Source organism: Lutra lutra, chromosome 6, assembly GCF_902655055.1.
Source record: "Lutra lutra chromosome 6, mLutLut1.2, whole genome shotgun sequence".
Lineage (NCBI taxonomy): Eukaryota > Metazoa > Chordata > Mammalia > Carnivora > Mustelidae > Lutra > Lutra lutra.
The window spans coordinates 83,083,924-83,111,666 of NC_062283.1; the positions used below are offsets into that span (position 1 = coordinate 83,083,924).

Consider the following 27,743-nt stretch of genomic DNA (forward strand, 5'->3'; position numbering starts at 1 on the left):
AGGCCCAGTGAATAATGAGAACTATTGGGTCAAAATTCAAAGTAACAAACCTTGGGGCTCTCGGATGGCTCAAGTTGGTTAAGCATCTGCCTTCGTCTCAGGTCGTGATCCCAAGGCTCCTGGGATCGAGCCCTGCTCAGCAGGGTGTGTCTGCTTCTCCCTATCCCTCTGCTGGCTGCTCCCCTGCTTATTAAAAGTAAAATAAATAAAATCTTAAAAAAAAGTAACTGAAACCAGTAAATAGAAAAATATTAAATCTTTACATTTGATGAGTTTGTCATATCAAAATAATATGTGAAACTAATGTAGATAGTAATGAATAATACAAATGCCTACTATTTTAACTTCTCTTAACACTTCTTTCCTTATATCTTTTGTATTTTTGGATAATTCTGAACATCGTTGAGTCTTTTTCATTGGGCCCAGATCTGTCCCATGAGATGGTAATCTCTGTGAGAACAGGGCCACGTTCGCTGTCATAAGCAGACTGTGTGTCTAGCACATGTGGGAAGTGCTCTGTAAATAAATGAAGAAATGAATTTTTGCTTTCACGCCTTCATGCTGTTTCTATTTTCTGGGTTGATATGAATATAATGCTGAGTAATATGAATATATTGCTGCTATCAGCAGTTCTTCTTTGTGATAGATTCTTCAAGTACTTGATGACCTAGAAATTATGCCCTGAACCTATCAATCAGATGCTAGAAACTTAAGTAAGTGAACATCACTGTATATGTTAAGCTATCAGCCATTGCCAGTATTTGACAACTTTTGACTCATAAAAATGATGGTTTTGCATGATTTTAACTCTAGGTCTATTTAAAACAGTTACAGGTATGCCATAATAGAGAGGACCAGATCTGGGTTATGATGGTAGTTGAGGACAGATATACCTGCTTATAATTTACGTGAGCCAAAAATTGTTAAGTTAATTATAATAGTAGTTGTTACGAATACACTATTATTGTTTTAAAATATGTACATGCTGGACTGTTGTCTTTCTTTTTTCACTGCCCAGCCTCTGAACTCTTCCCCACTGTCTCCCACGTCACGTACATTCTTCCACAGTTTGCTTTGGTGCTAGGAACATGATCTTGCTTTAGTCTAGACTTTGAATCAGAAGCTAGCACCTTGAACAGAGAAGGACTGTGCAGTATCTGTTCTGGAGCTGGGTTATGTCATCAGTGGCGGCCACCACCAGTGGCAGGCAGGTGGCAACAATTCTAGCCTGCCGTGTGCTGTAGATGGTCCCTGTGTTGCCAGCTGGAGCAGGGGGTGGTGCCATGTACCTGTCCTCCACCATAGCTCTAGACACCTGTTTGGCTTCCTAGCCTTCCAGCCTGGTTTTCTAATCCTCCCGGTATTCTTTTCTTACTTACTTTTTTTTTTTTTTAAAGATTTATTTATTTGAGTGAGAGAGAGATAGAGAGAGAGCATGAGTAGAAGTGGCAGAGGGAGAGGGAGAGAATCTCATACTGACTCTAAGCTGAGTGTGGAGCCTGACGAAGGCCCCTGACCCTGAGATCAGGACCTGAGCCGAAACCCAGTCAGGTGCTCAACCAACTGCACCACCCAGGTGACCCCTACTGTTCTTATACATTTCTTCCCTGCTTAATTCAGCCAAAGTTGCCATTTATTGTTTGTAACTAAGACCAGTGTTGTGTTGTTTTTTTGGTTTGGGTTTTTTGTTTTTGTTTTTCATTTTAATGGTCCATTGCTTGACTCTTTATTACCATAAATGGGAGAGGAAAAATCGTTTGTTGCTAGTGACTAGCAGTGAAAGGTTTTAGGACATGCCCCAAATTTACAAATGGTGATCAAAATGTCACATTGAGCTCATATTAGCATTTAGCAGATATTATGAAAGTAAAATAACAAGCTAAGATTTTGAAAATATGGGGATAATATTTTGAGATACTAAGTTTTCTCATTGTATTTCTTGTATCCTTTGTTCTGTGCCTAGCCACCTCTGGGACGGTGGTACCCATGTTCTCAGAAGAGAGAGAATATAGCAAGAAAAATAGAGAAAAGGCTTTGGGATTTCAAACCTAAGCATATTGATACATTTTTCCCGCTTTGATGCTAGAAAAGATTCCCAGGGTCAGGCAAAGAAGAGAGCTAGAGGCTAAGGTAGAGTGTGAGTTCTTGCCCCTCCATAGTCTCCTGAACAGAACAGCAGAAACTCATGTCAGTTTGAGAGCAGGAGTGACCCTATGCCTTGCTCCTGGGGTGTGTTCTTAGAGCCAACGAGCCAGAATTCCCTGTGCTTCCAGAGTGGCAGTGGAGGTGAAGCAAGGGTGGTATTATGTAATGGGTGGCCTTAGGAGGTTCTGACCCTTTCCACCTTGGCTCTGGGGGATTGTTATTTTTCTATGCCCAAGAGAAGCAAGAAGGTGGTAGAGGGCCTGAGACAGGCCCAGTGAGTTCCTGCTTGCCCTGGTATGGTGTGGTGACCAATAGAATGAAATCTTGCATACCAGAGAGGGCACAGAAGTGGCAGAGCCATTATATGGGAATGAGGGAGGGTCTAACTGCAAAAACCACGCACGGCTTATGTCTCAGGAGATGCCAGATGGTGACCCAAGAGCCAGGCGCTACACTCCCATCTGAACCACTGTGCACCCCATTAGCTACCTCCCCATCAACTAAGATACAGTCCTAGGGAAAGAGGGGAGCACTTTGAATTGCCTGAGGCAATTGAATGCACCAGGAAGAAATGTAAATTCTAGCTGAAATATAGACGAATAAAGAAAGTTACTCTCACACATGAATTTCCCTTGCTTAAAACCGTCAGCATTTCCCACCATACCGAGAATGAAATCTGAAGGTTTTGCCATGCCCCATGATATTCCTGCGTACTTCTCTAAACCCATTCTGCCTCTTCCCCAAATGCTGACTCACCCTACTCCAGGTATCCTCTCCTTTTTACTGTTTCTGGACCTACTAAACATTCTTCATAAGTTCTTCCTTCTGCCTTGAGTCCTCTTCTCTGCTCAGCTGGGTAGCTTCTCAAACATCTCTTCAGAGTGGGATTCTCAGACCACCATATCTGACATAGCAACTCTTTTCTTCCACATCACTTTGTAGATCCTTCGTGTGCTTTATTTTTATTCAGATCACTGATCAATACCTGACAATATATTTATGTATTTGTTTGCGGCCCCCAGCGTGTGTGGACGTTCTGCAAAACGTTCAGCGTCTGTGCGTTGCCATGGTTCCCACACCTGGAACAGTACCTGACAGTAGTAGTCTGTCAGCAAATATTTGCCGAATGAATGAATGGATGATGAGATCTGAGTTTGTCAACTGCAGTTCCTAAGTGCTGTACAAATTTTAAAATAACCTAACCAGATTTTCCCTTTTATTTAAGAAATTTTCTTAGAGGGGTGCCTGGGTGGCTCGGTTGGTTAAGTGTCTGCCTTCGGCTCAGGCCATGATCTTGGTGTCCTGGGATTGAGCCCTGGGTCGGACTTGCTACTAGGGGGGAGTCTGTGTCTTTCTCTCTCTCCCTCTGCCCCTCCCCTGCTCACACGCAGGCTTTTTCTCTCACATAAATAAATGTGTAAATCTTAAAACAAAAACAAAAACAACCAACTTGGAGGGGAGAAAGAAGATTTTAGATTCTTTTTTTTGAAGTTTATTTATTTTAATAATCTCTATACCAGTATGAGGCTTGAAGTCATGATCCTGAGATCGAGTGTTGCATGCTCTTTCACTTGAGTCAGTTATGCCCCCCAAGATTGTTGATTCTTCACATAGAGGGCAGCATGAATGTTGTAGTCAGGTAGATTTGAGTTCAAATTCTGGCCTCACCATGACTTAGCTCAGTGATCTTTGGGAAAGCTGTTAGCATTTCAGAGTCTTAGTTTCTTCATTTTTAGAAATGGGAATAATAACTTACCCCTTAGGGATATCTGGAAGAGTACATGATCAAGCATTGCTAAAACACCTAGCACAAAGGTAATGCGCAATTCAAGCAGCTACTGTTGAATACGCACAGATACCGTCAAATACACTCAGATGCTAAGCCTGTGCAGTCACACCCGTGGGTACTGAGCTCATTAACTCCCAGGTCTTCTCCAGGAGCTCCTCTCCTGGGAGTGAGGTCCTCTTCCCTGCTTTTTGTCCTTCCTGCCGCCCAGCATACTAGGTAGGTATTACTGATGTGGCTAATAATTATGTTGTTGGTAAAAAGAATGCGTCCATTTGAATTTTCTCCTGCACAGGTATTTCTGTTTGGAAACTCTGTCCTTCTCTGTTATTTTTATTATTTTTGTGTGGACCAGTCATTACAGCAAACCCTTCTTTTTCTGAGGAAGGATAATATTGTATCTTTGTTTTGTTCACTCCCACTCTTTTTTTGTTTCGGGTTCCCATTCCAAAAAACTGAATACTTACACTATGTAAAAAATAATCAGATTGGATGGAAATATATTTGGTTTTGTTTTTATCCAGGTATTTCTGGTTATAATTCTATGTATCATTAGTAATTTCCAGATTCCAACAGAGTTGGTGGTTAAAACTAAAGTATTCTTATGACTGTAGTATTTAGTATTATATTAAAAACATCTTTTTTTTTTTTAGGACACGTTTTCTGGAAATATTAGATAATCTCCCACTAGGTTCATGATTTTCAATTGTTAGAAAAATTAAAGCATATTTAACACTGATAAGAAAGAAATGAATTTAAAAGGAACAATTCACTAAACATTTGGATAGGATGTGGTTTTATTTTAGATTCAAAGACATTTTTTACCTTATATTTTATCAGTTTCTATTTTTTAATGGACACTGTTGGCAGCATTATTTTTACTGAAGAGACCCCTCTCTGTTTTTTTGAGGACTGATTTTTCAAATTTTGTTTTTGGGTAAATGTAGGAATTCTTTTAGAAAAGGGGAAGGTATTTAGAAGCTCATGTATAAAAGAGGGGAGTTTCTCTGACTGAAACCAGTATGTGTGTGGGCATGGTGGAAGGTGACAGAATGCCCTGCCTTACTCTTCCTCATTCAGTTGCTGGAGCAGCCTTTGTACCCTTCGCTGACCCTGGCTTAAGCTGGGGTTTTAGCTAGCTTGAAACATGACCAGAGTAGAAGTGATGGCATCTGCATTCCAGTTACTTCTTTATTACTAACAAAGAGGATGTATTTGAGCATTGACTTCTTATGTTTTAGTTTTATTTACTTTTTATTTTTTTTTAAGATTTTATTTATTTATTTGAAACAGAGAGAGAGAGATCACAAGTAGGCAGAGAGGCAGGCATAGAGAGAGAGGAGAAAGCAGGCTCCCCACTGAGCAGAGAGCCCGATGCGGGCCTCGATCCCAGGACCCTGAGATCATGACCTGAGCCGAAGACAGAGGCTTAACCCACTGAGCCACCCAGGCGCCCTAGTTTTATTTATTTTTAAAATTAACTTGGGTATTAGCCCTACCTGATTTGGAGGTAGAAAGAACAAATGAGAAGTTGTTTACCAAAGATCTTTGAAAAGTATGAATTTTTCATACATAAAGCAGAAAATTCTACTTGTGCATTCTACATTCTAGTATGATGCTCGTGCACTTGTAATGTTATATTGCTAACGTCTAGGCAGTTATTCTGCTTATTTAATTAAAAAAATTTTTTTATTCAGAAGTAATACATGCTCATTGTAACCACTCAATATACAGATGTGTAAAGAAAATGTTACTAATCTTCTCTATCTCTATTCAATGTCAACCCTCATCCTACAGTAATTTATACCATTTTAATGCTAATAAAACATAGAGAATTTATCTTTTTTAAATAAGCCATGGAATCATATTATTGGTATATTAACCATGCAACTTGCCTTTTTTGCTTAATAGACCATGGGCATCTTTTCAGGTCAATACGTATAGCTGTGACTCTCTTTTTCTTGTGGTAGTCCTTGGTATGCCATATGGTAATTTAACGACCATTTCTATATTGATGAGTTATTTATACTTTGTGTGTTTTTAAGAATTGATAAATATCTTCTGTATAGAATCTTATGTGTTAAAAATTTTATTTTTGTGTATTTTCCTAGAACTGAATTTGCTGGTTCAAATACTTATGAAGTAAATTTTAAAAATTATTGCCTAGATTATTTTATGTCATGGTTGTGGCAACTCTCATTCCCCAGCAGGCATTATTTCTTCCTCTTCCTCTTTTTTAGGAATTAACTTATACATATATTAGACAACTTGCTGTTACCCCACATTTACTGATGTTCCTTCTTTTCTTTTCTTTCCCCTTTCCCTTTTCCTTCATTGCCATCTCCCTTTCCCTTCCATTTCCCTTTTGTTTCCCTTTCCTTTCTTTCTCATCTCTCTGTATTTTATTTTGGGTGGTTTCTATTGCTATGTCTTCAAGTTCACTAATATTTTGTTCTACAGTATCTAATCTGTCACTAATTCTATCCAGTGTATTTTTCTCTAGACATTGCAATTTTCATCTCTGTAAATTTGATTTGGGTCTTTTTTATATCTTGCATGTCTCTACTTTTTGAACATAAAGAATATAGTCATAATAACTATTTTGATACTTTTATCTTCTGACTCTAAATTTGTGTCCATTCCCTTTGATGAATTGATTTATCTCTTCATTGTAGGTCATATTTTCCTGTTCATTTGCATGCCTGGACATTTTTGATTAGATGCCAGACATTGTGAAATAACCTTGTTGGGTCTGGATAGTTTTGTATGCCTATAAATATTCTTGGGCTTTGTTCCAGGACACAATTAAGTTACTTGGAAACAGTTTTTTTCCTTTTGGATCTTGCTTCTAAGATTTTTTAGATGGGACTAGAATAGTACCAGTTCAAAGCTAATTTTTCCCCACTGCTGAGGGGAAAAGTTCCCCACTGCTGTACATTCTACCCAGTTTCCCACAAATCTCAATGTTTTTCCAGTTTGGCTCAAGGGAACAGACAATTCTCCTGCCCATGTATGAGCACTGGGCACCATTCCCTCTAATCCTTTTGAATGTATTTCCCCATCTCAGGTAGCTTCCTAATATATATGAGCTGGTCTATACTCAGCTGAATACTCTAGGGCAACCCTTTGTAGATCTGTGGGATTTTCTCTCTGTACAGGTCTCACTTTTCTAGGACTCTTGCCTGTGAGCTATGGATACCTTTGCCTCTCCTACTTTCAGCTCTTTTTACTCGACCCAGTGAGGATGGTTTCTTCTCCTAAGGATGTCAGCTGGGCAGTTGAAGGGCTCACCTTGTTTCTCATCTCTAAGGGATCATTGAGCTTCACTGCCTGATAAGTGGAGTGTCTTACAAACCATCATTTTATATACTTGGTCCTTTCATTGTTTCAGAGGGGAGGGTAAATCTGTTGCTGTTATTCCATCTTGGTCAGAAGTAGAAATTTTAGATATGGGTCATAGATAAACTAGTCCTTTTCTATGCATCTAGCCACCACTAGGATATTCAGTGAAAATCAGCATCATATCAGACAAACACTTATTACATTTGTTAAATGTTTTCTTTTCAAATTGTTGCTTTTGTGTTTGAAATTTCTGCGGATTTAATAATATCTTGTCCTATGCAGTGTGTTTTTATTCTCTCTCTTAGAAAGTATTTCATACAGGTATATAAAGTAATCTTCATTATAAAGTAATTTGTTATTTTTTGAATTGCCATTTAAAAAATAAAAGCCATGTGTTACAGTAGAATTTTTGTATTTTTATTTTCTTTAGAAGCTGCAAAAAGGACATTTCAAGAAAAGGGCATCTTGGCAGGAGAAAACAGGAGTTTTAAGCCTCACTTAACTTTTATGAAATTGTCCAGAGCACCACAGCTCCGGAAGAAGGTGAGTGAACATTTTTGTTATAAGCCCCATGTTACCAGCTACACCAGTCTTACTAAGCATGCTTGGGGCACGTGTGACCTTTATATTGGTTCTTGACACCCTACCACTCTGGTTCGTGGGATTCTAAGTCAGTTTGTTTCCCACTCCCAGGGAGGCTGAGTTGGCTTGTGAGACTACATGCAGGCTCTTCCAGCTGTGCCCTCCTTTGCCACAGGGGCTCTTCTTCTGCACCCTCTGCCAAAATTAGCTGCATACTTGGACCAACATTTCCTGCTGCTGCTTCTCTTGCCAAATCCGCTTCTTCCCTTGAAGAGCATTGAGGCAGGGCCAAGTACCGTTTTATTGCTTTCTCTGCTTTTGGTTGTTTACAGCCTGCTGCCCTCCAAGCTTCCTCCTCTGGCCTGCATACCTGGTGCTGCTCACTGGAACTGGGTTCTTCATGGTGGGATGCACTTCTTTACCCCCCTTTATGCCACTCTTTCAAAGATTTCCAGAAGATGGCCTTGTGATTTTAGTAGTTGTCTCCATTGAGGGCTTGGAACAGCTATACCGTGGACTGGGCAGGAGGGTAACTAAGGAGCCCTGATCCCCACATTACTTGAAAGTACTCCTTCCTGAGGATGAGCAAAGGTGACATGAACTAAGGGATATGTCTCTTCACCTCCCACATCTTTCTACCTTCCCAGGCCACCCCATCCTCCCTCAGTTTAGAGTAACTTTTGGTTTTCTTCTGGATTTATGAGCTTTTCTCCTGGAATCCTAAGGGCACCCTTCATTGTTTTTCCCATTTCAGCCTAGGGAGCTTCTCATGCAAATTTAGCCATTTGCTGACCTCCTCTAATATACCAGAGTTTTGGAGATGGGCATGCAGATTAATGTTTGTTCCTGCTCTCCATGACCCCTTGCTACAGTTAAGACTGATTTGCAGCTCTATAAATGAAAGTCATGTTTATTAGTAAGTAGATCTCTTTTCTAAATTGGACACATATTATATTTAATGTCTCCATGCACAGAAGGTCTTTCTGATCTTTAAAACATGTATTTGGGTGATTGACCATCCTGTGGTTCTGAGTTTTCTACAAACTGTTGTGAATACCTTTTCAAAAAGATACCTTGCGTGTTTTTATTTTTTCTTTTGATTACTATGCCCCACATTCAATAATAACTAAATCAGGTGCCATTCCTGAATATTTAGGTAAAAACAATTTGTGTAAGAAACAGATTTAGACATTTGGATTAACAACTGACAAAACTTGCAGACTGATGGTTAACTTCTTTACTCATTATCATTCTTGTTTTGCTTTCAAATGGATTGTCCTCTTCCCAGTGATTTCACACTTAATCACAGAATGACAAATCAGTGGTGAAGGTAATATCCACATTTTGAAGTGCTTCTTTCTCTGTTCGGTATTAAATTTTACTTGAGAGCGCATAAGGACATTTATCAGAGGAGTGTTTAAACTACTCTAGAATATGAATTTTAATATTTTAGACTAAATTTAAATGATTCCTTGGCAGTTAATTTCTCAGAATCTGCTCCCTTATGTTGTAGAATGGGAATACGAGTCTTACAAATATGAAGTGGCTGACATGAGAACCTATTCTTCCTGTTGCCGAGCCCTGTGGGGAATCCATCTTAACCCTTTCCCAGGCCCAGATTCTTCTCTCCCACTGGCACGTCTAGTTCATCCAAATTAATTTCTCTTGTCACATGAGGAGCTCCCTGGCCCAAACCATACTAACTCAACAAATATTTACCACGTGCTTAATATGCACCAGACATGGGCTGCTGGGCCCAGAGTTATGATCAAAAGAGAAACATGGGGCACCTGGCGGCTGCCTTTGGCTCAGGTCATAATTCCAGGGTCCTGGGATTGAGCCCCGAATCAGGCTCCCTGCTCTGCAGGAAGCCTGCTTCTCCCTCTCCCCCTTTCCCTGCTTATGTTCCCTCTCTTACTGTGTCTTTCTGTCAAATAAATAAAATCTTAAAAAAATTTTTTAAAAAGAGAGAAATAGTCCCTGCCTGAATGGTATATAAAATCTAAATCAGATTGTATTTCGTTTAGATTAGAAAACTCAATCTTTAGAAAATAAAGTATGACCTCACGGCCTTTCAGTAAGCCCCCAATTTTTTCTTTTCAATAATGGAATGACTCCATTCCTGTGTACTACTATGATGTCCAGTGTTTCTGAATGTGTAAGAAAGTATACTTTAAACATTGGGATTCATGTGTCAATGCCAAAGCTGCAGATTCCCACCCTCTAGCTTCAGATCTGGAGTTGTACCTAAAGATCGTGACTTTCGATAATCGATCTGTGCCACGGGTGATTCTGATCCAGATTCTCTGTAGAGCAGTGTATTTGGAGAGAGACCTGCAGGTTTAAATAAATAGCCAACATTTTTTTTTTTTTTTATGCAGGAAGTCATTTGTTCCACTGTAAAAGTTAAAGCCAGTATGAAAAGGTAGCATGCATAAAAGTGCATTTTTATTATGCTTTGTGATTTGGAATACAGATGATTTGAAAATTTGTGGTTCTTCAGTCTCTTTCTTCGTACCTTTTTACCTTTTCAACTGTCCTTTCTCAGCATTCATTCTCTACTCGGTTTTTATTCAGGTTCACTCATTTGTAAGGGAGTAGACATTGGCGAAATTAGTAGTGGAATATATTGCTAGTATTCAGCGTTGTTAGATTGATAACAAAATAAAAGGAGAAGGAGAGAGAGAGGTAGGAAATAATAGGTTTTTATCACTCAAGTATTGAAAGTTTGTCTTATTTCAAGTACTTTCTTTTCTTTTTTTATTTTTATTTTTTTAAAGATTTTATTTATTTATTTGTCAGAGAGAGAGAGGGAGAGAGAGCGAGCACAGGCAGACAGAATGGCAGGCAGAGGCAGAGGGAGAAGCAGGCTCCCCGCCGAGCAAGGAGCCCAATGTGGGACTCAATCCCAGGACGCTGGGATCATGACCTGAGCCGAAGGCAGCTGCTTAACCAACTGAGCCACCCAGGCATCCCACTTTCTTTTATTTTAAAAGTGATTTTATTTATTTATTTATTTTATTTATTTATTTTTTTAAAGATTTTATTTATTTATTTGACAGAGAGAGATCACAAGTAGACGGAGAGGCAGGCAGAGAGAGAGAGAGAGAGAGAGAGAGGGAAGCAGGCTCCCCGCTGAGCAGAGAGCCCGATGTGGGGCTCGATCCCAGGACCCTGAGATAATGACCTGAGCCGAAGGCAGCGGCTTAACCCACTGAGCCACCCAGGCGCCCCTTAAAAGTGATTTTAATTATGAAAGTATTGGGTGAATATTTGGTCATTGTAAACAGTCCAAATAGATGCAAATCTATAAAATGGAGTATACAATTTTACCTTCAGCACCACCCTACTGCCCCCTTCTTCCCCATATAATTTCTCTATCTGTAGGTTACCACTACCAGTATATTCTCCCAACTTTTTCCTATACGCTACAAATGTATAAAGCTGCAAATACCTGCATATAGTTTCTTTAAAACAGAAATAAGTATACATTATTTTGATTTATCATAATTTATTCTCCACTTGATGAATAATTACATTAATTTCCATTTCTTTGCCAGCATAAAAATGCTGCAGTGAGATTCCATGTTCATTTTCCTTTGGGTAGACATGCCAATACTTCAAAGAACCCATGGAGTGTCAAGGTCACAGGGGTATTATATGTTTTAACTTTTCCAAAACACCATAAATTGCCTTTTAAAACAGTGGCCCCAATTTATACCTCCAACCACACTGTATTAGAGGAACATTTGTTTGGATAAGCTTGAGATAGAAGGACCATCAAAGATTATGCATGGTGGCTTGGTATGGCCCTTTGAATTGTGAATTAAGCAATTCCCATAAAAAAAAATGCCAAAAATTCTTATTCTTTAACTAAGAGGTTCATGCTGCTGGGATTATCCTAAACAAATAAATTTTTAATTGAGATAAAATTGATATACAACATAGTGTAAGTTTCAGGTATACAACATAATGATTTAAGATATGACTGTATTGCAAAATGATTACCATACTAAGCTTAATTAACACATCCATCACCTCATATAGTTACCTTTTTATTGTTGTTGTGGGGACTTTTAAGAACTATTCTTAGTAACTTTCAAATATTAAATATAGTATATCTTTTTTTATAATATAGTATTTTTAATTATTATCACCATGTTATATACCCAGGACTTATTTATTTTATAACTAAGAAATAATTTTAAAGAAGAAATTCTTTATGTATAAATATGTTTACTGAGGAAATCATGTAATATAGGAAGTCCTATAATAGAGGAAAAGTTAGAAATAACTTCCATTATGATGAGGGAATTTTTTAAGTCAATTATGATAAATCATATCAATGACTTAAGAAGCTATTAAAATAGGCAATTTATAAGAATTATGGAATGGATTAAAAATATAAACCATAATTAAAGTTGTATAAAGATAGTTTCCTTGGGTTTGCCTTCAACACAGCTTAATGTGCTTCCTTGAATTTTGGAGCTAAAACGTAGGCTCCCACAACTGCTCTTTTAGCCCTTAATTCTTCTGGTAGATCAGTGAATACAGCTGACTTTAATGGTACCTGGAATATAGTAAATTCCCCTTGACACACCCAGAATTTCTCTCTTGGTTGGTTGGGGCTTTGCTTAGGTTCTGAGGAAGAGTGGAACCTTATAGGGCTGATCACAGAAATGGTGATGGGCGAGTTAGATGTCTCATGACAACTGAGGGTAAAGGGAAGCCACAAGATGCAGGAAACTTGAAGGTTTTCCATTATCTTGAGGAGTGTTCTTTGAGTTTCTGGTATGGAAGGTGATGCATAGTGAGAGTATCTCGAAAAGAGCTGATGGCGTCTCCCACAAAGATGCTCTGTTTTGAAGGTTGGCGTACTCTCTCTATTTCAGTCTGACCTGCCAGAAGGCCAACCAGAAATCATTCTTTGTAGTGAGGAGATAGATACCGGTGGACTCCGAAGATACTGGTGGTACTATTGTCAGGGTAGACGTGATAATTATTAGTGAAAAGGGGTGCTCTGGGTAGAGAAGTGCCCTGGATCATTACAGGCCAATTCCTAGATGGTTAAGATGATCCACTCATTATTACAGGAGGTGTAACCAATTATTCTGTAACAGTACCTCACGTGGTACTCTTTTTTTTTTTTTTGTCATATACCAGTTATTTTTTATAGTCTAAAAAGCTGTTATCCATGCCAGTATAAAAAAATATTCAAAGTTGGAGCCATAATCAGTCTGTTCATGAAGGTAAAACAGCTTGACATAAAAGGTGTGGACAGATGTCTGGTGCAGGGAATGAATGTTGACCTCCACTGGAATGGTCAGAAAGATCTAGTCTGAGGATTTCCCAGTGGTGCTGAGTGTTGGCTGCAGAAGTCCCTAGGCTTCTGGGGAGCCAGCCTTTAGTAGGCTCCTATTTGTAGATAATACTATTCAGTAGAATTAACCAGAAGCCCCATGGGATGACCAAAAGTTCTATAGATTGTGATCAGAATTTTGAAAGTACAGAAACCCCTTTTCACATCTCCTGATAACAGATCTTCCTCTGCCACAGGCTGGTATTCTGGTTCCCAAGCTTAGACCTGAGTTCTTGACTTTAGATCCTGAGAAACTTAAGATTTTTCTTGGCATTGTCTATATTGTCTATATTTCTAATACTAGGAGGCATTTAAGTTACTGTTACTGTGTTTTGTTACTGTGTTTTGCATATTCTTAGTTGCATGAAATTCTAGTAGGGCATATTGCATAAGAGAATATTGAAAGTAGTTATTGTATATTTTAAAGCGAGTTTGATTATCATTGTGCTTTCAGAGTTGTAGTTTCATTAAATGAATGGAGCCTCAGAGAATCTTACTAAATTTCCACGTGTTTAAAATAGTCACTGAAATTCAAGAGTTTTTCTTGAAATATATTTGTTTTAGGTTGTTAGTCTGCAGCTTGTTCACCTCTGTGCTTTTTATACTGCCCTTCTTTTAGTTCTGTTTTTCTCATCGCGTGACCTTGTACTTCTGTGATTTAACCATTGCAAAAACTGGTTGGTTAGAAGTGTGTGCTAACACTTGGTGGCAGAAGAAGACCAGTTTCAAATTAGACATGTATCTTAATGCAGATCCAGATTTCTCAAGAAATAAATGTGATCATTTCATGGATAAATCAGTTGTATTTAAGCATTAATTATTTTCTGGCCTTTTTAGGTACCTTTCCTGATCTGTGACTCTTTCAAATTACTAAGATAGCACTAAACTATCGAAGCTACAGTTTATTAATTGACTGACACTTCCTTGTGTCAGCTTTTCACAGAATTAGACAATGAGAGAACTTCAGAATGACAGAAATGATCTCCTTGCAAACTGTTATTTACTACTGTCACTTAGATGGGTTTGTTTTGAATGCAGAATTTGATATGTCCAAAGCATGGGCAGAGGGGTAGTGATTGGACCCTAAAATGATGAGGCTGAGGGGAAGTCAGGAGAAGGAAACAGGGAAGTGGAAAAAGAGAGCATATGGACGAAGGTTATGTTCTGACAGTGTAGGTAAGGGGGAAAACTTAGCCTCTGAATTGTTTGGGGATTCAATATATAGGACCAAGACTGTAACAGAAATTTTCTCAGTTTTTTTTTTAAAGATTTATTTATTTATTTATTTGAGAGAGAGATTATAAGTAGGGAGGAGGGACAGAGGAAGAAGCAGACTCCCCGCTGAGCAGAGAGCCTGATACAGGACTTGATCCCAGGACCCTGAGATCATGACCTGAGCTGAAGGCAGATGCTTAACCAACTGAGCCACCCGGATACCCTTCAGGATTTTGTTAATTGTTAAATAGGCTGGTATAAGTTAGTTGCCCCTCACTTTCCTGGGTCTGCATCGTAATGTGTCTTTAAAAGCCATTTTAAAACTCAGGAATACTAGTTTAGTTTAGGAATAGAAGACTATTCCTTCTTAAGGAGGGATCTGTAATAAATTTGAAGGAACATGAGTTTTCTATTTTTAGCTTTGTTGTTTAGCATTGGACAAATCTTATAACCTCTCTTGACCTTTGCTAATTCATACTTAAAGAAAGAGTTTAGTCTTACTGACTCCTGATTCTTGTGCTATTCTGGAATGTCTATAAGGTGAGCATTTTAACCAAATAGGAAAATTTGGCTCCACATAGAGGTTTTTTTTTTTTTTTTTTTCCTTCTTTTTTTTTTTTTTTAAAGATTTTTATTTATTTATTTGACAGAGAGAGATCACAAGTAGGCAGAGAGGCAGGCAGAGAGAGAGGAGGAAGCAGGCTCCCTGCTGAGCAGAGAGCCGGATGTGGGGCTCGATCCCAGGACCCTGAGATCATGATCTGAGCCGAAGGCAGAGGCTTAACCCACTCAACCACCCAGGCGCCCCAACACATAGAGGTTTTTTTTGGTGTTTTTGTTGTTGTTGTTATTGTTTTTTAAACCTCAGATAGGTTTTCTTATATGCAGAAAGGAGGAAAGTCTTTAAGTAGAGGAAGATGGTAGCAACTTAGATTTGACTCTTTCCTTTATCCTGGAAACCGCACGGAGCAGTAGAGACGATGGGGAAACTGTTACAAGCTGCATTTTCCGTGCAAGTAGGACATAGAGGAATTTGTAAAAAGCAAATGATGTGCAAGTACGGCTAGAAGCATCGGGGACCAGCAGGACTTTCATGAGAAGCTGCTTCAGGATGGGAAAACTGGACAGGGAGGAACAGACCTCTAGGTGGCAGATGCAGAGATGATCAGGAAATTTTCACTCCCAGAGGGTGAGGACTCCACCCTAAGAAGGTAGAGAAATTGTGAAAGGGGGCCCAGAGGAGGTGAATCTCAGGAAGCACCAGCTTCCAAAGAGGAGGGAGTCCCTCCCGCAGCAATGAAGGGGCTCAGGTCTTTCAGTGGAGAGGCAGTGCCCATATTCAACAGAGCCCCTCCCTTTCCTCCCTGGAGCCAGTGGGAAAGGACCCTTGAGCAGAGGAGCCTGCAGGACTGCCCTGCCACTTCCTTTCCCCCTTTCCTGAAAGGGGGCACTGTAGGGATCCGCAAGCCTTTATTCTTACAGACAAAAGCTTGTCTCAAAATTTCCTTGGTACAAGATAAAGCAGATTGCTTCAGTAAGCTAGTCCTGAATCTCCCAACAACGAATGACTTAATTGCTCATGGTTTTTAGTTGTTTTTGAATTTCTTCATATGACCAGGTGTGCTAGATCTGAGGTTAGAGTGGAGTTGGATTTTTCTTAATTAAAACTCAGTAAACAAACAGAACACAACAACATTTCATTTTAATGGTTTTTTAAAAGTAAAAATCCAGTGAAATCTGCCCTGAGATGGAATAATAATTTCTTCTGAGATATTCTAGGTGCCATTAATCAACTGTGTCATCTACTGTGTGTCAAAGAGCACTATTTATAGCAAGTGACTTCACTTACATTTCTAATGCATTTTTCAACTTTGTGCTGTTGTGTTGTCTTTCTCTTATATAAAAAAACACACTGAGTTTGCAATTATTTAACAATTGAAAATGGTACACAGGTAAACTGAATGTTTGAAACTGTTTATTACTTTATACATCTTTAAAATTGAAGCATATGGGAGATTATAGACAGCTGAATTATTTAAGGGAGGATTCTAGGAATGGACTAATGTCAGAGAAACAAATGATGCCCTGGTTGGCCCTAATTCTGTTAGAGATTTTGAAAACTCTAGAAGAAATGACACAGTCGACCTAATTTTAAGGCTGTGCAAAGTGGAATGGAGATTTGAAGCAAGTATTTTCATTAGCATGTCTTGAAATTTTCCTCTTGGAATATCTCTCAGGGTTTTACGTGAGGCAAAGATTCTGTGATCAAGCAAATGTTAGCAGTGTTGGGTTAAATAAAGTTAATCTGATTCTCTATTCCAACACTTCCTAGGAATTTTGAACCGCTGATATTTATCATGACTCTCAAGAGCTTACAGCAACGAAGACTGATCTTTTGCTCACAGATGTGGGTCAGGTGTGGCTCTGCTCTGCATTGTCTTTATGGAGGACCTGCGCTGAGCAGCCTCTGTGTAGGAACATCCTGGTCTTTTGGCAGAAGGAAAAGGGAGTTGGCAAATCCCAAGCTGATTCTTAAAGCTCAGAAGTGAGTCACATCATTCTTGCTCACATCTTATTGGCCAAGGCAAGACACATGGTTCCTTCTGAATTCAACAAAGCAGGATGTGTAATGTACTTGCAATAAGGGACACTACAGGGAGGGGCAGTGAATATTTTGTACATTTAGTTCATCTCAGCATCATTTCCCAGATGTACTTGACTTTTTTCATTTTTTTCATTGACTGTCTTTTTTTCATTGACTGTCTTGCAGCACTAGTGTTTGGCAGAACATGGTTTAGGAAATGTTGATCTTGATAACTCAGGCCTAAATGATATGTTTGCTTCAAACATCCAGATTCAGTTGACATTTTTACTTATTTTCCAACATTTTTATTTACAGACAAAATTCTGACTTAAATGTAATTTAAGAAACAGAGTTTTAGAGCTGGCGTTGAAATATGCAATTACAAAGTGTTCAAGGTCATTAGAATTGCATGGATTTGGCTTAACTGTATTAAAATATACATGTCCTATCTCGGCTATTACCATTAGTGTTGGGAAAATTTTTTTCTTAACAAGTCTTTTGTAGGTATTTTGAAACCTCTGTTAATTTCATTTTCCTAGTTAACGACCGACTGGAGTATAATGATCTTTTTTTTTTTTTTTTTAAAGATTTTGTTTATTTATTTGACACAGAGAGAGAGAGATCACAAGTAGACAGAGAGGCAGGCAGAGAGAGAGACAGGAGGAAGCAAGCTCCCTGCTAAGCAAAGAGCCCAATGCAGGACTCGATCCCAGGACCCTGAGATCATGACCTGAGCCAAAGGCAGAGGCTTAACCCACTGAGCCACCCAGGTGACCCTGGAGCATAATGATCTTGTATGAAACTGGCAAGGACCACAGTGGATTGATTATGGTTAAAGCAAAATAGAACACATGATCCAGAAAACTTAAACTTTATTCCCAAATAGTATTGATACAGAATCATTTTGTTTAGTTATAGTAGCTAATTTCTTACCCACTTGACTAGTTGCATAAAAACAAACCAGCTGGCATTATTTGGATGGTCATAAGATTTTCTCCACCACTAGAGAGTGGTTATCCAGCTCTTGTGAATTTTAATTGCTTGCATAAGAAAAGAAGATACAGCTGTATTTTTTTCTTAAGAGCCTGAATTAGATTTGAGGGGAAACTAAGGTTGCAATCCAAAACTGTACGAGTTTACATTGGAATTATATTCGTAATCTGAGCTGATTACTTTTGGCCACTCATTAGAATATTATTCTTTCAAAGAAAGGTATCGTTAAAAACAGAGTAATGCTAGTTTGAATTCTAAATTGCTCAGTTCTCTTTCACTTGGTTACTCCAGTAAGTTAGAGACAAAAATGTTAGTAGCCTCTTTCCCAGGGCCAAACTTCATGTTTGTGTGATTGAAGACCTAACATGTGTGATTGAAGACCTAACAAAACTTGCACATATCACCTAAGGGACTAGTCACTTGTGATGACAGGCACTCCAGCTCAGTTCCTGCGTAAGGGTTCGTCCTCTAAAAACTACCTGATGGCACCATTTTTAATTGTTGCAAAAACTGATACCATTTGGAGACCCATCTTTAAGGCTGTCCAAGTATAACTGTGGTTGTACATTGCCCTCAAGCTGATGTCGGGTATAAAGACTTTCTTCTTTAGCTACTGCTTTCCCCACAGCTGAAGTTGATGGTAATAATTTGTTACATAACTTTATTTGGACCAGGACATTTCTTACACAGTAATTTCATGTTTGGTCTCCAGCACTACTGTGAGATCTTACCAAGCCATTGCCTGGGAGAATGTTCTGTATGACCCCTTCTGGTGGCCTGCACCTTCAGCACATTTCTCCCTGTGCGTGCTCGTTACACTGTTCAGGATTTGGTCCTCTTGGATTCTTACTTCTCACCCTCCCTGAGAATGATGGTAAGACAGAGAACTTTGTACTCTTGGACTTCCAGTACAACTGTCTCTAGAACTTAATTTGGTGGAATTAAGTGTGTGTGTGTGGGGGGGGGGGAGTGGTCACATGATAATAAACTGAATGGGTGTGGAAGTCATGTCACATATCTGTCTCCATCAGTTGTAACAGTCTATGACATATATCCTGACCAGCAGGAGCCAAAATTGTAATCCCTGTTGGCGGGGTATGTGTGATGGGAAGAGGTAGATGTGTGATAGGTACGGTGGATATGGAGGGAATGGCATCAGGTGTGGTCAGTCTAGCTTTCTTGAGACCCAGCCCACTGTGATGGCAGAGACCAAGTATAGCCAAAGAATATGCCAGCACATGTAATTTTTTGCTTAACATTATCCTAAGATAATCCCTTGCTTCTCCTTAACTTTTCCATTAAAAAAATGTTTTTTTCCCTACCAAACCACTGCTTATTTTACTAGTCTAGATTTGGTTCTTGAAATTTTGAAAAGGTAATTAATTTACAAAATTTCTAAAAGAGAACGTTGTGTGAAAATTTCTGGTTAGTCTGATATCCTTCTCTCTGTAATTTATTTTTTTTTTATTTTTATTTTTTAAAGATTTTATTTATTTATTTGACAGAGAGATCACAAGCAGGCAGAGAGGCAGGCAGAGAGAGGAGGAAGCAGGCTCCCTGCTGAGCAGAGAGCCCGATGCGGGGCTCGATCCCAGGACTCTGAGATCATGACCTGAGCCGAAGGCAGCGGCTTAACCCACTGAGCCACCCAGGCGCCCCTGTAATTTATTTTTGAAGCAATGTGTAATCTCATATTCATAGGTATATACTGACAGTGAGTCCATTAGGGAAACTATGTAATCTCTGTAATTCTATTTTTCAAAAGTATACCACAGGGAGATTTCACATTAAATGTGATTAAGTTTGAAATGAGGACAAAAGATTCCAATTTTATATTCTATATAAAATTATTTTGCATAGCAACGTTTATCATATTAAAAGAAGTCATTGGACACATTTCTTGCTCTACCTGGAGAGAAATACTAATTCTGAAATTAGATTAAGAGGTATACATAATTCCCAGGTTGTATCTTTAGTGACTGTTTCATAAGTAACTATTTTTTTTCTACCAAGCTCTCTTTTATCTAAAATGATATTCAGGGAATGTTTTCAACCAAGTAAAGTGAAAAGGCTTGTATCATTGAACACCTTTCAACCTCATTCCATTTCCTAACCTGTAGCACACTCAGTGTACATCTTAGTATTACTCTTTCTTTCCTGTTCTTTCACTCACTCCTCATCACATTCCCTTGTTGGGACACCTTCCTCAGGTAGGTAGGGATTTCCGTCCTAAGTAGTGTGCACAGAATAGGCCTGGGAAAGTGAAGTATAGTGCTCTATTGAGAGTGATGGGGAGGCAGCAGGAAGGAAGAGTGTTGATGGGAAAAAAACTAAGGACATTCATTAATTCATAAGATAGTGGGAAAAGAAGCAAGTACTAGGTGGACTAGAAGCGTGAAGAGCTACAAACACATTCTAGGTCTTTCTTGCTTAACATTAGAAGGCTACAGTTAGTGATGTCTGTGCATACATTAAACTGTTTTGTCAAATATATGACCCCCTTTATCTAGGTACTTAACTCTCTCTTGGATCACATCTGAGGCTACAGTTAGGTCTGGAGTTCTGTCTATAGACAATCTAACCAATTTAGGTGAATGATTTTGACCTCTAGGCTATGAAATCAGAACACATTCAACCATAATATAAGTATGTGACAGTATATAAGCCAGTGTTAGAGGACAAATTATAACTGTTAGTATTTTCTGAACAATTTTTTTACTCTCCTGTTTGATTGCTGAGACCCTAAGAATTTTTTACACCAATGGCTTGCTGGCATTACTTCATGCTGGGAAGTATTGATTAGTAGGGAAAGCTATTGATTGAAGGAGAACATTTAAGATTAAGCTGTGAGTGAAGAGAGTTTGGTAGAATACTGTTGGTGGGAATGGAAACTTGGGCAGCCAGTCACTCTGGAAGACATCATGGAGGTTCCTCAAAAAGTTAAAAATAGAGCTACTCTGTGACCTAGCAATTGCACTATTAGGTATTTATCCAAAGGATACAAAAATACTGATTCGGAGGGATACCTGCACCCTAGTGTTTATAGCAGCAATGTCCACAATAGCCGAACTATGGAAAGAACCTAGATGTCTATCGATAAATGAATGGATAAAGAAGAAGTGCTATCTGTATACAGTGGAATATTACTCAGCCATCAAAAATGAAATCTTACCGTTTGCAATGTGGATGGAACTAGAGGGTATTATGCTAAGCAAAGAAGTCAATCAGAAAAAGACAGATATCATGTGATTTCACTCATATATGGAATTTAAGAAACAAAACAGATGAACATAGGGGAAGAGAGGGAAAAATAAAAGAAGATGAAATCAGAGAGGGAGACAAACCACAAGAGACTCTTAATCATAGGAAACAAACTGAGGGCTGCTGGAGGGGAGGGAGGTGGTGGGGAGGATGGGGTAGCTGGGTGATGAGGATAAAGGAGGGCACGGGTTGTAATGAGCACTGGGTGTTACATGCAACAGATGAATCACTGACCTCTACCTCTGAAATTAATAATAATGCAATGTTAATTAATTGATTAAAAAAAGTTGTGAGTTAATAGACCACATATGGTGAGAAATTTTGAGGTGGGGTATTTTATGTTTTATCTTTAGTTTATAGAAGTAAATGGCTAGGTTGGTGAATTCAGGAGAACATGTTGTTATTTGTTCCAAACAGCAAAATATTCGGAAAACAGGTGTGACAGGGAGGAGCAGGCTGCAGCTTGTTTACATCTAAGTGACCACAAGACTGTGGTGAGCCAAGCACACAGCTGGGGTTGGACCAAGGGGAACTGAGAGTCCAGCTCAGACTGAGCCATATAGGAAGCAGTTTTGGATGCCTCCCTTGCGAGATTCTTTCTTTGTTTTGGTGGAATGAGAAAAGCCACAGTCGAATATAATAGTCACATGGCCAAACAATGTATGGCCTCTCATGCTATCCTCAAGAAGGCTGGAGGAGGAACTAAGAAGAGGTTTGCTACGTAGACAAAGAATAAGCATATGTAATTTTCCAGGGAGCTGGTGACCTTGAGAATGTCCTTGATACCATCAAACTGTTACGTCTTTGGCTAATATGTCATTAGTATAAATGAACTAAATGTGGATTCTTCTGTTGTCTCTGATGCCAGCACCTTATGGAACCAGGCAGCATATTCTCTGGGTGATTTTGTGAAGTGGCTTGCACTATTAGGAATCAGACGCCATCTTCACTCTGTGCTGGCTTTCCCTTGCCACTGATGCCATCAAGGATCATTCAGCTCCTGCAAAGTGTTAAGATAGGTAGAAGGAGGTTTCAACAGTAGATTAAAAACATAGAGCTCTAGGAGCTGGTTGTCTACTTATTCCTTGCTGACAGGTATAATATTATAAATATTAGATCTAATGCTAGGGTAAAGAGTTGCTACTGTTTCTTTTCTGAAAGCCTCAAGATTAAACAAGGCAGTAGTGCTGAAAGCAAATTTATAAATAGAGGGATTGAGGAGATGCCTTATCTAAAAACCGCATGGCGATGCTCCATCATAAAGAAAAATGAAGAATTGAGAAATACTGTATACTCAAACAGCTGGTTTAAAAAATGCAGTATCAGGGCACCTGGGTGGCTCAGTGGGTTAAAACCTCTGCCTTCGGCTCGGGTCATGATTTCAGGGTCCTGGGATTGAGCCCCGCATCAGGCTTTCTGCTCAGCAGGGGGCCTGCTTCCCCCTCTCTCTCTGCCTACTTGTGATCTCTGTCAAATAAATAAATAAAATCTTTAAAAAAAAAGGAAAATGCAATCTCTGCCAATATTTTACTCGATTATTTGGGTTTTGACAGTATAAGAAGAGTTCTTTTTATAGGCTGGAATAGATCTTTTTTCCATGTATAAGTAACATTTGTGAATTCTTTCTCATTTTCCTCTATGAAATTCATTTGTTATAGACATACAATTATCATTTGATTTATTAATATTAATGCAGCCTGTTAAAGGTGGGTATTTTTAGAATGCTAGAGATTCCCAAAGTAATTTTCACATTGGTTTTAGAAATATGGTAATATATATGATTATATATTACAAGTGATTAATAGCCTTAGAATTTAAATATTTTAAAGGAAATAATGATGAGCTTGAATATTATCATTATATTCTTTTCAGTTTGTCTGTGCTCTCCACTTACCCTGAATCTGAATCATAGCACTTCTTACTAGCTATGTGTACTTTATATGTGACCTAATTTCTCTGTGATTTAGTTTCCTTCTCTGGGGGTAATAATAGTACCAATCTCATAAAGTTATTGTGATTATTAAATGAGTTAATAAAAGTATTTAGAACAGAGCCTGTACATAGTATTATGTATTTTCTTTTTTTTAAAAGATTTTATTTATTTATTTGACAAACAGAGATCATAAGCAGGCAGAGAGAAAGGGGGAAGCAGGCTCCCTGCTGAGCAGAGAGCCCAATGTGGGGCTCGATCCCAGGACTCTGAGATCATGACCTGAGCTGAAGGCAGAGGCTTTAACCCACTGAGCCACCCAGGCACCCCAGTATTATGTATTTTCTATTACTGTTGTTATACAGATGATAGAGCATCATTTGTTTTCAGATTGGCTCCAAACAATGAGCAAAGTACCATTGTCTTTTCTATTTTCCATCACTCCTACTTTATCATCTCTGAAGTTAGTGACAGACACGAGGCAGGGTATCGGGGCCTCACCCAGGCAGCAAATGGGCATACTGGAAAGGGGGACCAAGGCAAAGCCCAGCCCTGAGGGGTGACCCAGACAGGCAGGCGAGAGGCCACAAGAAGGCTTCCAGGCAGCTCTCACCCAGGGGTCCTGGATACAGGATCTGAAATCACCATGCTCTTCTAGAGCCCAGTAGCTCATGTGGTGAGGTTCCTTTGTCTCCCGCCAACCCTATCAAGAACAGGCTTGAATGGAACAGAGCCTGAATGGAAAGAGACTGCAATCCTGACTGAGAAGGGCTGAGGGAAGGCTGCAGCTGACAAGAAGGTAATCGTGGGGTCTGTATCAGGAGGAAGATGGAAATGAAACAATGCAAATAATGAAAAGTGTAGTTATGCCAAGACATGAAGGAAGGAGCCATTAAGAATTATAAAGTAAGATTTGCCTCGGAGAAGTCCCATGTCAATATATATATCCTTTTAGGGTACCTGCGTGGCTCAGTTGGTTAGGCAACTGCCTTCAGCTCAGGTCATAATACTGGTGTCTTGGGATTGAGTCCCACATCAGTCTCCCTGCTCAGTGGGGTGTCTGTTTCTCCCTCTGACCCTTCGCCCCATGCTCGCTCCCTCCCTCTCTCTCTCTCTCATTCTTTCTCTCCCTCCAATAAATAAATAAAATCTTAAAAAAAATGTCCTTTTAATAATTTTGAATTGACAATATGTAATTTTCATTAGGGGCAGTGACCATTAGAAATGATTTTAGTTTTTTCACTAATGCTATACTACTACAGATATGTAAACTTTTCCAATTATGGAAATGAGTATAAAAGATTACTGTTCTTAGGGCACCTGAATGGCTCAGTAGGTTAAGCATCTGACTCTTGATTTTGGCTCGGGTCACAATCTCAGGTTCCTGGGATCAAGTCCTGAGTCGGGCTCTGTGCTCAGCAGGGAGTCTGCTGGAGATCCTCTCTCTCCTCCTCCCTTTGCTCCTCTCCCGCTTGTGCATGTGTGTGTACATGTGTGCTCACTCTCTCTCTCTCAAATAAATAAGTAAAATCTTTTTTTAAAAGATTTTATTTATATTTGTCAGAGAGTGAGAGAGAGAACAAGCAGGTTGAAGGGCAAAGGGAGAAGCAGGACGCCCCCCCCACCCCCGCTAAGCAGGGGGACCGATGCAGGACTCTCCCCTTGGACTGCAGGATCATGACCTGAGCTGAAGGCACGCTTAACTGACTGAGCCACCCAGCTGCCCAATCAGTAAATCTTAAAAATAAATAAATAAATAAATAAATAAATAAATAAATAAAAAGATTACCAATCTTTGACCAGCCGATCCCCAAATTGACAAAACCAGTTTTGTTTGGCTCTTCATTTATTTCTGAATTTTGGTTTCACGTCATTACGACAGAAAACATACATTTCTTTATAGGCGCTCAAAATAGGAGTAAACTATTAGAAAGCAAAGCACAGCTCCAGGAACGTCAAGCTTACATCAGTAGGAGATAGAATTCCTTTGTCTGATATGCAGCCCATTTGTTTTCATCATAGAAGTCATGATTATTGTAAGATAACAAGTCATGATAAGAAATTACCTGCTATTTGTTTAAAAGTCTTAACCTTTTTAAAGAAACTGATATTTCGTTGTTCCTCTGATCACAATAACTTTGTCATAGAAATTAAATTAAATTTTATCTTTCAGAACCTTAGAATGATTCTCGTATTCAGATTGGAAGCTAAAGTGAATTTTCATACTTCATGGCTTTCTTTACTTCTATATTGAAAATAGAATTTGGTGCATAACATAAGTCTGAGTCCTCTTTGGTACATATTAAATTACACACATCATTTAGCTGAATGTAACTGATACTGTGAGTGCTTCTCAAGTAAATAGGTTCCATTATTCAGCAGATGCAGCCTCAGATGATTCTAAAAATACTCATCATGGTCTCAATGGCATTTTTCCTGTATTGGCTGTTTTGGTGCCAAGTTACAGTCAAGAATGAAATTATCAGGGTTTCTTGGTACATTGTACCAAAGATTATCAAGTAGCTTTGAGCATCACTGATAATACTCCTTCAACTGTGCCTGAAACTAGGCTAAAGGAAAGTAAAACCTAATTAAGGCAGTCTTGAAAATTTTTTCTGTTTGATGTTTCTTGCTACTCATTTATTGTTTCAAAGTCAGATATCTTGTATTTAACTTCCTATTTTGTCTTTCAGTGTTATGTTGCGTAATTGATATGTTGATTGTATTGGGTAAAATTATAAATGAGAAACCCTTGAAAATATACCCTGTCCTGCTAGGTTCAAGACAAAAATAATATTCAGGTTTAGTCCTAGGCAGTCAAGCATGTCCACAATTCTGGGGGTGCAACCCCCTTCACGTGGTTTGGTGGAAGTTAGCTTACACATTGTTTCCCTGCCTTTGAAATAGTCCCCACTCTCTTAGCCTTTACAGGTCAAATGTTTCTGGCTTTAACCGCTTCTGTAATTTTCTCTGGGCTCTCCTATTGTGTTATACTTCCACTGATCCTTAAATGACAAGGTACCTGGGAAAGGGTTTGGCCTGTGCAGAAGGGGAGCAGAAAATAATATGGGGGGTCTAAAACATGAAACATAAAAATAATGAAATAATAATATTCATAATAATACTAACCCAGTCTCTTTAGCTTAAACTAGACCCTTTCAGGGTGCTATCTCTGGGACTATTTTGGCAACTCAGTGGATTTCTCCAGAAAATAGGAACCTTGAAGTGCCTGGGTGGTTCAGTTGGGTTAGCATCCAGTTCTTGGTTTTGATGAGGTGGAGCCCTGAGTCGGGCTCTGTGTTCAGCGGGGGGTCTGCTTGAGATTCTCCTGCTCAAGCGTGCATGTTCTCTCCCAAAGAAATACATTTTTAAAGAAAGAAAGAAAGAAAGAAAGGAAGAAAAGAAAATAGGAGCCTTTTAGCCTTATCCTTAATGATATGCAATTTTTTTTTTTTAAGATTTTATTTATTTATTTGACAGACAGAGATCACCAGTAGGCAGAGAGAGAGGAGGAAGCAGGCTCCGCGCTGAGCAGAGAGCCTGATGTGGGGCTCGATCCCAGGACCCTGGAATCATGACCTGAGCCGAAGGCAGAGGCTTTAACCCACTGAGCCACCCAGGCACCCCAATGATATGCAATTTTGATATGCTTATTTATTTTCTTAGAACGATAGTCCTTTCTTACAAAAAAAAAAAAAAAACCAAAAAACAAAAAACACCACTTGCCGTAGCTGGGTGGTGAGACCAATTCAGATACATTTTTTTTAGAAAAGATACATATTGCTATGGGGAAAAGAGCCTGAAAAAAAAAAAAAAGCAAAAGAAAAAGAAGAAATACATTGCCAAACAGAAAATCCCCTAGAGAACAAAGATCATGTTAAATATTATATATCAGACAGAGCAGATTCTTATGTATTTCTAGATTCTTTATCACTGAAGATGTTTTCTGTTGAGAACATATAATTTCAGTGCCCCCAAGGCATGCCTTTTGAACCACAGTTCTCTCTGTAAATTATGACTTAAAGAATTAATTCCATTCCACTCTCTAATAAAAATTCTCTCCTTAAAGACTCATGTTGGAAGTCATCTGTGAAGAATTCTTGCAAAAATGGTTGGTCCTTTTTGCCAAAATTAAATAAGCCTAGTGAATTGTCACTGTTATGTTTCCCTTATTTCTTACTTTAAAGAAATAATGACACCTTATGAAACCAAAATGGAAATTATGGTGGCTAGCCAACACTGGCATAGATGTCTTGAAAACTGAAGTTCTTTTTTTTCCTGTGACATTATGGCTAGTCTTCTTCTGCCTGGTCTAAGAGAATGACACCAGCCTGCCCTACATCCCCCCGAACCCCACCCACCAACCAGCACATATGTACACTTGGAAAAAGCATTTAAAAGACAAACAAGAATTGTAAGTTTCCATTTACTGAAAACCTTTTAAAAACATTTCTGAAACCTTACCTCAACTGAAATTATTCCTTAAAATTCACTATAAATAAATAATTAATTAATAACAAACAAATAAATAATAAATTAATAAGTA

At 38.8% G+C, this 27,743-nt stretch overlaps 1 protein-coding gene across 1 annotated transcript in view; it reads left to right on the forward strand.

The window, feature by feature from the left end:
* Window positions 1–27,743, forward strand: part of AKAP7 (A-kinase anchoring protein 7) — a 143,206-nt gene that overhangs the window by 49,319 nt on the left and 66,144 nt on the right. The window contains 1 exon segment of the mRNA XM_047734226.1: window positions 7,704–7,816. Within this exon segment, the coding sequence (XP_047590182.1) occupies window positions 7,704–7,816 (113 nt within the window).